Source organism: Mesitornis unicolor, unplaced genomic scaffold (assembly GCF_000695765.1).
Source record: "Mesitornis unicolor isolate BGI_N332 unplaced genomic scaffold, ASM69576v1 scaffold37156, whole genome shotgun sequence".
NCBI lineage: Eukaryota > Metazoa > Chordata > Aves > Mesitornithiformes > Mesitornithidae > Mesitornis > Mesitornis unicolor.
This window is the reverse complement of record NW_010192341.1, coordinates 32848-44648: the sequence shown is the minus strand read 5'-3', so window position 1 is coordinate 44648 and position 11801 is coordinate 32848. Positions and strand designations below refer to the sequence as shown.

Below are 11801 nucleotides of genomic sequence, written 5' to 3'. Positions count from 1 at the left end.
GAGGGCTCGGGCGGGCTGGCTGGCTGGCTGAGGAGGTTTTAGGTCGAGTCTAGTCACCGTTTCCAGTCAAACAATAAAAAATTAAAAAAAATTGCACACTAGAGGACTGAGGGAAGGGTGGTCTTGTCTCAGCCACCTGTACAGTTATCTGGCACTGAGAAGTAGGAAGAAAAGTTAAGGTGTGTGTCTGAGGTAACTGGTGAAGGTAACTGGTAACACTGGTAACGAGGATTCGGTGTCTCTGCCGCGGTGTGGGCAGCCTGAGCTCATGGGGCCTGTCACCTGCATTCTTGTGGAGGCAGTGCTTCCTCACTGCTGTGGGCCTGGACCTCTGATGAGCTGTCAGCCTTTTCTGAAACATAAAACTTCTGCTCTAGTTTCTGTGGCAAAACTCTGCATAGCTTTTGTAAGACGGAACTACAGATTAGCTCCTGGTTGGTGATGATTCTGAGGGTGGAGGCTCGAAGTGTACTGCCATGCTTCATCTCCCTCCTACTCAGTTGACCCTGCTCAGAGTACCCCTTGGCGCTCACACATGCTGCCTGCAGTAATTTTAGAAACATTAAATTGTGTTTTGGATGTTTAAGCAGTTCTGTCTTATTTTCTTGTAGAACGGCCATGTAGACAGCGCCTGCTTTCATATTTTCTTTAGTGCCAGTGTTGCTATTCTTATGACTTCCTGTCTAAGTCTTTGGGGCAGTTATGGTGGTGTATTGTTGAGTCCATACCTAGTTGAGTCCATCCTGATCTCCAGTAGTGTCTCATGGAATTCCCCTCCTGATAATGCATTTTGTTTCCGTCATCCCAATGCAATGAAGATTCTTGGCTGGTTTACACAGTACAATTAAATCCAGCAAAATTTGACACAACATCACCTCTCCTACAAAGACAGACTGAGAGAGTTGGGGTTGTTCAGCCTGGAGAAGAGAAGGCTCTGGGGGGACCTTGCAGCGGCCTTCCAGTACCTGAAAGGTGCCTATAAGAAATCTGGGGGAGAACTGTTCACCAGGGCATGTAGCAATAGGATGAGGGGTAATGGTTTTAAACTAGAAAAGGGTAGATTTAGGTTGGGTATTAGGAAAAAGTTCTTCACCATGAGGGTGGTAGATCACTGGCACAGGTTGCCCAGAGAGGTGGTGGAGACCTCATCCCTGGAGATATTCAAGGTCAGGCTTGATGGGGCTGTGAGCAACCTGATCTGGTGACATTGTCCCTGCTCACTGCAGGGGGGTTGGACTGGATGAGCTTTAGAGGTCCCTTCCAACCCAATACATTCTATGATTCTATGATCTGTTGTTATGAATCAAGCAAAATGATAACAATAACCACCACAACAACCCCCCACACCCTTTGTGGAAAACTTAGCAGAGCATTTCACATATTAGGATACATCTGGTATTTCATTTGCTGCCATCTATTCTTTGGTAAGCTTAGCTCCACTCTTAGGACCTAAAAGTACAGCGAAAGGCAACAAACTCTATCCATTGAAAATTATGTGAATGCAACTTTCTTGCGTTTCCCTCCGATTTTCACATACTTTCTCCCCATTTTGGGGCATAGTTTGCTTGGTCACACTTGCTACATAGTTACTTGTTTATTGTTACAATTTACTACTAGAAGTATTAGTCTTTTTCGTATGCCAGATGTAGTGATAACAATTTCAGGAATATAATGTTGATTTGTATGTGTGTGTGCGTCTATGGATTTTTCATTGTGTGTGGGGAAATAGAAATGGTCTTCTTTTGGAGGATAAATCTGATCTGTTTTTCATTAGGTAGTTTTTTTCTCTTCTTCTTTTTTCTTTTAGACAAATGAAAATGAGACCTGGAGAGATCCTTATAGACTGCTTAGAGTCTGTTGAAGATACCAAAGGAAACAATGGAGACAGAGGTAACTGCATGCTCAGGGAAGCTGTAAACATTCTGATATTTAACCTGTGTAGGTTCATGCAAGCCTTGTCTGGTTTCCATTGAACTTGGTACCAATAGATCCTGCCCGTTTCACGGATCTGTCTCCCCTTGGAGTATTTTCAAATAGGATCTCTTGTTCAAAGTTGTAGGAAGGTGATAATCTTGTCTCAGAATTTGTTTAGGATTGAAAGCCTTGTAAGAATAATCCATTTATAAACACTGTGGTGATCTTTTCCTGTAATCCTGTTAAATGCTTAGTGTTTCCTAACCTGGTTTAAACTGAATCTGTAAGGAATATAAATATAGTGTGCAAGGGCATGAAGCTGCCAGCGTGCTGAGATGACCCTTCCTGGGGTTGGATGTGCTGCTGTACAGGGTACAGAATCAAAGAAATTTGCATGTGACATAAGGGGTGAGGTTATTCATGAAGACAGCTGCAATAGTTACCTCACTGGCTTCTCCTCCTCCCAAGAGCAGTTCTGCACTGGTTGTGTCTCCGCATGTTTACCATGGGCTGGTGGATGTGAAATCAGTAACTCTCCTTGGTTTGGTTTTGAGGAATGCTGGTATAATACAGAGGCTGCTTCATTTGTTCCTTGCTGGATTTTCTCTCTTACCATTAAAAAAAAGGAAAAAGCGTTTAGTGATTTTTCTGCTGGTGTCGCCTGTGCTTTTCTTCTTTGACCTATCAAGGGGAAGGAATATTCTGGTGTTTCAAAATGAGGTAAATATGTACCACAGAATGAAACATTTAATTTAATGGAAGTTGTTTGGATTAAAAACATCTACACTCTCTATTTCCAGGCAGACTGCTTGTGACAAACTTGCGGATTATTTGGCGCTCATTGTCACTGCCCAGAGTCAATCTCTGTAAGTATCATCTTCCTGTTAGAAAACTGCAAGTTTTGTGTTTCCTTTGTGGTGGCACGCTGTTCTTTCTCGACAGTATTGACTACAGTACAGAATGGTAAAGTTCTATTGCTCTGTAAAGTCTGAAATAAACCAGTACTAATTAATCTGTTTGTAATGTAGGAACTGTTACAGTAATTCATAGCAAAATATTAATATTCAATGTTAATTTCTCACAGCAGAATTTGAAGAGTACTTCAGGCATATTTTTCATTTGGCCTGTGTGGGATTCATTCATTTTTCGAGAAAGAAGCAAAAGTTTGAGTTTCTTCACACCTCGCTTTACCTGTACTCCTTGTTGCCACCTGTTTATTCACGTTTGGTGTTGTCCTATGGTTTTTATTCCCCACAAGTACCTGCCTTTCCAAATTTATTATTGTAAGCTCTGATAAGCTTCTAATTTTAACTTTATGAGTAGCTAGGAGGCCTACTCATATTTAATTTAAGCTGCTGAGGCAGGGACAGGATGCACCTACGTTGTACCCATATGTCCAATGCTTAGTTCCCAACAGCCAGTCTACTGAAAATCTGTATTCTGTTCCTAATGTCTATTAACTTATGCCCTCTGCCTGCTTGCTCTTCTGCTTTTGCTTTCTCGTACATGCATGCACATACACTCCTATGTGTTTATAAAATTAAAATAAAATTGTTTGCTCATGTATTTAAGTTTTAGAATAGACCTTTTTAGAGGAGATCGCAAAGAAACTTAAGGAGTAGTTCAGCCCTATAGAAGCTCAATGAAGTCTAACTTGTGGCTTTCAGAGTTTGAAATGCTCTCTAGCTTTCAACATAATGTGTTAATTTTACGTTAAGGGAATATGTGGACAAAGAAAATAATTTATTTCATGCCATTTTTGACCATTGCTCTTTCTCTTAGTTTTAGAAATTTCTCATAAGCAACCTAGGAAATGGTCTTGTTTGGTATTTTTATAAGTATTAATTCCAGAAAAACTGATTATTCTTATGTACGTAACTGCTGCCACACCTGAGCTTTTGGAGAAGCAGAATCTTCCCAAAGTGAATTCTAGTTCTGCTTTGGGTTGTGTTGGTTGGTTGGTTGGTTAACCTGGCTGTGCTACTCTTGCTATCAGTAGCAGGACTGTCGTTGACATTCAGATTTAGCCGAGCACCATTTTAGTGCATCCATTTGTTTTAGGAGGAACGACTGGGATTGTTTCTGGTTTTATCTTGTATCATCAGAGCACTGCTGTAGAAGAGGTAAAGTGAGACTTGTAACTGTCTCTTCTTCTACAAAAGTATTATATCAAGATAGAAAGTTTTATTTATAAAATAACATAGAAATATAAAATTTACAGGCACCATCACGATGAACCGGCCTTGCAGGAACAGTGAAACAAGGGAAATTCTGATTAGATAGTAGGAGAAAAACGTTCACACAAAACACTGTGTCAGTCAAACAGTGGAACAGATTTCCCGAGTTGCTGTGGAATCTCCTTCTTTGGAAATATTCAGAACTCAGTTGTACCCTGAGCAGCCAGATGGAGTTGGTCCTGCTTTGAGAAGAGCATTGGACCAGACAACCTCCCAAGGTCCTTGCCAGCTTAAATTAGTCTTTGACTTTGTGATGAGGGCACAGACCATTAACCACAATGTGGAATTCTCACAAATAGCATCCAAAGCTGTGCTGCAGAATTCAATATTGTACTTTGTAATTTTGACTATTATTTTTTTCTTGTTCTCAAAACTGTTCTTGTTTTTTTCTCCCTTAATTTTTAGCTGTTGGTTACAACTGCATTATAAATATAACTACAAGAACTGCCAACTCAGTAAGTTTCAAAAAATACTTTATAAAATAATAAAAGAAGCTGTGATTCATTGTTTATACCTGTTGCTCTACATCAACAATAATCTGAAAGTTTACTTGCAAGAACAGTACTAGAATAGTAATGGAAGTTTAGTTTGAGAAGTTGAGAGAGTTCTACATTTCTGTAGGAGTGTGGCCTTAGTCCGTTTCCTGAGGCAGTAAAACTCATGGAATCACAGTTTGGTGGTTCTTGTCCCCTCCAGGGAGGTCAAGCACGTGTTGGCTCATTGTGTCTAAATTTAACAAAGGTCTGGAGAGGCACTAATTTTGTGCAAGAAGGCTCTTAAATGCGTAGCCTGAATTACATGCAACTGTGAAGCCATTTGTTTGGCTGGCAGCAAAGAACTAGCAGTGAGATCACGTAGGTTCCCCAGGCAGCCACATGGTAAGAAAGCCAGAACCACTGTTTCAGTCATGATATTGCAAATGCATAGCAGCCAGGCTTCGTTAGTTCTGCTGTTGATGGAACTGCTAGCTTCTCAAAAACACCTGAGTTCAGTTGAAGACAACAGTAGATAAGTGGTAGAATCAGGATTACACCTTCAGGTATACTATTTAGAACAAGAATTTAGAAAATATGTCAAGATTATGTCTTGCCTGTACAGTCAAGCTACTATATTGTCAAAATGTTAAATTTCCTTTTTTTCCTTACAGAAATTACGAGGGCAGGCAGAAGCTCTCTATATATTGACTAAATGTAACAATACACGGTTTGAGTTCATATTTACCAATGTTGTCCCTGGAAGTCCCAGACTCTTCACTTCAGTTATTGCCGTACACAGGTAGCGTAAAATAAGTGTGTGTTATTTTACAACATTCAGTGCATCCAGTATGTGGGATTACTGCTGCTGATGGACAGAGTATATAACTTCCTGTATTTAACATTCAGAAAAATTTCCCAAAAGAGGAGGGAGAGAGAGAATGATCACAAATTCTAGTGGAAAACTGTGCATAATGAAGATTAATGTGTATTAATACCAGTCATCGATCACAGTTTATACACTCTGTGTGTGTATGAACGACCCGAACAAATAAAAGTACAAAAGAGCTAATGTCAGTGTTCATTTTCTATCTATAATTTCTGTCTATAATAATATCCCATAATTTTGGACCAAGTAATGGAAATGAAGAGTTAAATCCTGGTCAAAACTCTAGTTGACTACAAAACAGTGGATGTTTCCCACCTAAAGTCATCTGAGTGAAAATGTGCATAATACATTACCATAGGTTTTTCTCTAAGAGCTATGGAATACTGACATACATATATTGGATGTTTGTGACTTAACCAGCAGTGAAAAATAAAGGATCCTTGATGTCCATATTAATAACGTGGGACCCAGAAGACTTATGCTTTGCAACAGGGGCTGGGAGATTACTGTCTTAAAGAAAAGAAAGAAATAGCATACACATGAACAATACAGGAGAGCAAAACAGATGTAAAAAAAAAACAAGAAACCTTTTAAATCTAAAGATAATTTCATTAGGGAAAGTTAAAATATAGTGGTTTATGTTGATGAAGTTTTAACAGTACTCTCATTTTTCCACAAAGTGATGATAAGAATAATTTAATATACACAGTATTTCATGCTGGTGCTGAAACAAGCGGTAAAGTTAATAGAAAACACTGAATTGGTAACGTGTAGCTTTTATTTTTGGCAGGGCTTATGAAACTTCTAAAATGTATCGTGATCTGAAGCTGAGAAGTGCGCTGATTCAAAACAAACAACTGAGATTATTACCACGAGAACAAATATACGATAAGGTCAATGGAGTCTGGAATTTATCAAGTGACCAGGTATAGTGAGAAATGAGACCACATTGACTCCAGCAAAATTAAAATGCTCTGGCTTTCACCTAGCAATCATACTGCTATCATTTTGTAACCTCAAGGGAATTACCCTTAATTCAGTTCAACTGATGCATGCAGAGAAGCTGATCCCATGTATTTGCTTCTTAATAAAACAAAGTCTCTTTTTGGCAACCTGAAGTCTACGTGATTCACCTAATATGGAAGGAACTGGATACACAGTTCCTGTTAAAAAGATATCTTTATGAGTCTAAAGCTCTGCTCTGTATCATCCTGAAAGACAATTGTGTTATTTCCAAAGTGCTCTGCTGAATATTGGTATGTTTATGTGCAGCTTTGACTACAGTATAAGACTATATTGTCTCTTGATTACTGAAAATTGAAAATACTGGAATAGGACTCTACCTTAAAATGTGGAAAAAACCAAAACAAAACCCATTTCTATTATTTTATGGGGCATTACTTGCAAGTATTTCCCAGAGCCATGTAACAAAATGGGAGCTGTTATTTCTGTCTCTACAATTTTAGTCCAGAATGGAAATAGGATCCATCCTGACAAGCTAAAAAGTTCTTTCCTCTACATACCCTTGGCACACATCTCCACAATTGCCTAAGTTTAACCCACATGCCATTATAATTACGCTGTATGCCCATTCCAGACATGTACAGTTCAGAACACCCTCAGACGCTTCATGTACTCCCATGAGGCCTGCTGTGCTGTGATTTGATCCTGCTTTGCTGCCATAATAGGTACTCCCAGCTATTTGCACCACTCTGGTGCTGTATTCTTTAAAGCCTGGACCTTGCTTCCTTGCAGTCGATAGAAGCATTTCAACTGGTCTTGGTGGGAAAGAATGAGGCTGTTACTGAATTAAATGTGAAGCTGTATCCTGCTTGTGTTTAAACGGGTAGGAGTAATCATCGTGTTTGGGAAAAAGGCTGTATACTTCACAGCAGTTCTAAAAGACCTTTTCTTTAACAGGGAAATTTGGGAACCTTTTTTATTACTAATGTGAGAATAGTTTGGCACGCAAATATGAATGACAGCTTTAATGTCAGCATACCATACCTACAAATTGTAAGTATCTTAAAACAACCATTTTCAAAATGAAATAGATTAAATTCAAGTCTGCAGTTAAAACTTGCCAGCTCACCAAAATCAGTATTTCATGTCCCACTGTCAGGGAGGAATTCAGCCTTACTAGCATCAGCCACAGGGTAGATTTTTGTCTTCTGTCCAGTTTAATTTGGGGCTTTCATGGGCAAGTACAGATTTTGAAAATGGCCTCTATTTCCAGTTTTCAGACTGTTCACTGTGATGCTTCATACCGCCTACGTACACTGGGATTAACGATCTGTGAACCTGCTGTTCAGATCGTGACTTACCACTGTTACCGCTTCTGATAAACACATCCTGAGGTTTCAGCGGTACAGATTTGTAATGGTGAATGGGAGGGAATGCTGGTAGCCAAGCTTCCAGAACCACTCATTGTAATTAGTACAGTGTAAAAAAATAAATTAAAAATATATAAAGCTGCTTTTTAACAAGTAATTGCAAAATTTTTAACACCGTTTTTGTCCCTTTAGCGCTCAATAAAAATAAGAGACTCAAAGTTTGGCTTGGCGCTTGTGATAGAGAGTTCTCAGCAGGTAAGAAGCTTTCACAGCCTTTCTTCCTGGTTACATTCTCATATATAATAGTTCTCTAATTCTGAAATGTTAGAGAGCTACCTTTAGGGTACTTTGTGTGTTCCTTCTGTGTGGTCTTTTGAACACACCTTTCAAAAAGTCCCCTTTGCGCTGCTTCAAACGTCTGTATGTTCAGATCAACATGGCTGTTGTGGGACACGGTTCCTCTAAATGAAGCAGCAATAGGCCAGCACGACTAGTTAAAATAGAGTAAAATAACTTGAGAACAGTGTCTGCCAGCAGATTAGCTTTGGGATCTAATTACTTCTATACTTAATTAAGACCACTGTTTTTAATCTTTTTCACTTGTGTATCTCTTGCTTTAAGAGACAAATTCATTTTTCTTCAATTTGACCTTAATCAGCAATGCTTTTAATGGTGATTTTTTTTTAAGTTCAACTAACTTTACTGTGTCTGAAAGCTTCCTTAACAACAGCATCAAGATCTAACAGATTTAAAATCTAAACATTTGCTGAGTAAGTAGGGATAAACATTCTCCCACCCTTGTCTGCTTTTGTTTTTCCGTGTAAGAATTTTGTTCTGCATTTATATAATGGGCTAACAGTTAAAAGCATGTTTACCTCATAGGGAAGAATTTTCATTACTTTTTATTTTATCCATGGTTTTGGTTGCAGAATGAAAATAAGATGATACCAAAATACAGATAATGTTTTATCAGAAGACTGAAATTCGCTATCGTTAAACTGCAAATCTCCATCGAGGGGAAAAGGTTGTTTAAATAATAAGCAACACTAATAAATCCATGTATTTTTTTCTCTGTTATATAGAGTGGAGGATATGTGCTTGGATTTAAAGTAGACCCTGTGGAGAAACTGCAGGAGGCAGTGAAAGAAATTAATTCACTGCACAAAGTTTATTCAGCTAACCCGATATTTGGAGTGGATTATGAAATGGAAGAAAAGGTACTTCCACATTTATTTTAAATTGGATACAATATTGCGTTAACAGCAGTGATAAAAATAGATTAAACACATTAGTTATATGGATTTACTTACTTCAGTGTTTAAATTTGCAGCCTCAGCCTCTTGAAGAATTAACAGTGGAGCAGGTTCAGGATGATGTGGAAATTGAACCAGATGAACATACAGATGCTTTTGTGGTAAGCTGCTCCACAGAAAACAGAAACCAAACCAGGCAATGTACAGCTGTAATCCTCTAGTAAAGATAAGCTGCAAGTGAACTTGCTGTATTTAAAACACACCTTACATGGCTTTTATTCAAAATCCCACAAGATTACTACAAGAATTGATTCTGTATTTGGATTGTTAACTTTAGAACAAATTATTATTCAAAATAAATAGTAGTAGATATTTAAAATAGTTGCTGTATATAGGTTCTTAACATATTAAGATGAGGAGCAGCTTGAAAACCAGCAGTATAATACAATCAGATCCATTATATTAAAACAAGTCTTCCTTGTTTTGTGGCTGATTAATAACTGGTGACATCTATACACTCAACAGCCATCTAGAATTCCAACTTGAAAGACTTTTAGAAAGGGAGCAGTAATTTTGAGGCACTCTTGGTAGCCTTTGCACTCCTCACAGTACCAGTTGGGTATTTCAGGAACATTTCCTTGGGAATGCAGTATGCTGCCCAGGGGACTGATGAACTTTCTTCTAGGACTTTCCAGATTTACCGTGCAGCCCAGTAAGACCCTGTTGCGTGACTGACTGCACGGGTACGCTGCACATGTTTTCAAGTACTGGCCCTGACCTCTTGACACTTGGCATGTTTTCATAATTCTCTGAAATTTGGGTAAACTGACGGTACCAACACCAATCATTTCCACCCTGTTTTCTTTTGCTGTCATTTATTGATGCAAATAAGCTCTTATCTCCTCCTTTCCCTCTTTTCCTCACTTTTTGCCTTTTTTGTCTTTTCTGCACAGTTTTATTCAGTCTTCAACACAGTTGAAGACCTTTTCCTTCAGAGTAGATTCTCTTTGCTCTATTGGTGCTTTTGTCACCTGGATTAAATAACTCTGCTTTGCGTATTCTAAAACAAAAACTGGGAGGTGTAAGTGAATAGAAGGTGGTTGCTACAAGAGACGCAGCTCACCCAGGACTCAAGGACTGGCTCCACACCAGTATTCCACAACACTCGGTGACTGCGATGCTGTTCTGTAGAGTCTTGTATAGCTTGAGATCCAGCTGAGCAGGAAAATGCTTCCTCTGCTGCCTTTGCCAGTCCGCAAGATGAAGCAAGATGAGGCTCTTCCTGGTAAATACGGAGATCTAGAGCCTGCTGGTCCAGAGACATCTGGAGCTGTAGGTACTGTCAGAGATCTCAGTTCCTGAAGAGTTTGAGACTTAATTTCCCCACACACAGAATAGGAAAGGTAGTCTGTCTTTCCCAGATCTCTGTCTGAGAGTAGAATAATGTAGGTAACTGTTCAGTTACTCTGTGTTTATTTCATGGATTGGGTATGGTATTAACTGAATTTGGGTGTTACTTACACATTTTAAGTAGTGTTCTGAAATGGAAAAATAAATGCTGCTGCATGTGAGGCAGAAGATACTAGGATGCTGTCAGTTTGCCTTCATATTAACGTTTTATTTTGTATAAAGTATTTGTCACTGTAAAAAATGTACTATTTCAGCAGAGAAGAAACTGTGGTCTTGTTTATAGAACAAAAATAAAAACCATACAGACTGGGTTGTTGAAGAACACGTAACCAAATGCAGTCTTGACCCCAAGGAGTTATTGGGAGATTTGTTTTTCAACTGTATTTTTTTGTCGAGGTTTTGAGTTGGTTTTCTTTCTTTCTTTTGCAGGCTTACTTTGCTGATGAAAACAAGGTAAGAACATCTCTTTTCACCCTGTCAAATTCGTGCTGTTAAAATGGGATAATCGAGTTTAACAGTAACTTCTGTTTTATTTTTGTTTTTTTTTTCTCATATCCTGTGCATTCGAAAAAGCAACATGATCGGGAACCTGTTTTTTCAGAAGAACTGGGACTTGCAATAGAGAAGCTAAAGGACGGATTCACGCTCCAGGGCCTCTGGGAAGTGATGACCTGATTAGATTGGTAATCCCAGTTCTTCCTGGGCTTGTGAGACCTGTAGAAGATAATTTAGAAATACCAGAGTAGCAGAGAAAGAAAATGCCAAAGCTAAAGAGCAGCTGAATATTGTATCATATGCTGTCAGGATATGTCATGGAGGAAGGATTCTTCAAAACCCTCGTACGTGTAATAGCTTTTTAGTTACTGCATTGTAAGCAGTAGGAGCATAACCGACCTGTGAGATAAAAAGAGGCAGGGCCCCAGCTGGTAGAAGCCCCACCCCCTGCAGTCACGTGTTCCACAAGCCCCTGAAGTCCCGCCCTTCCTGTGGTCACATGATATAAGGAGCAGAGAAGTCCCCCCCTCCTGTCAGATTACAGGAATGTGGAAATCCTTCCCCGCTAGGTGCGTGGTGGCTGCCATTTTATTTCAGCCACCGTTATGTAAAATGTCATTCCCCACATGTTTTCATAGTGCTCTGTGATTGGCTGACTGCAGTTTTGATGCTGATACCCCATGTGTCCTCAGGCATTTGATCGGCAGGACCAGCCACACCATTCTGCATCCCCTAGAAGTTTTTCAGAGCAGGAAGCCCCCTCCCCACGGGGTCTGCCGTGGTGTTTCAACCACCAT

The 11801-nt window shown here is 39.3% G+C and overlaps 1 protein-coding gene across 1 annotated transcript; it reads left to right on the top strand.

Moving 5' to 3' along the window:
- Positions 1-1807: 1807 nt before the first annotated feature.
- BBS5 (Bardet-Biedl syndrome 5) lies at positions 1808-11184 on the top strand (the record flags this gene model as incomplete). The annotated part of the gene is made up of 11 exons (XM_010187060.1): positions 1808-1890; positions 2715-2780; positions 4557-4606; positions 5299-5426; positions 6304-6439; positions 7434-7529; positions 8039-8101; positions 8929-9063; positions 9177-9260; positions 10939-10962; positions 11083-11184. Coding segments are annotated over 11 exons (967 nt in total), but the record flags the coding sequence as incomplete, so codon positions are not given.
- Positions 11185-11801: the final 617 nt, after the last annotated feature.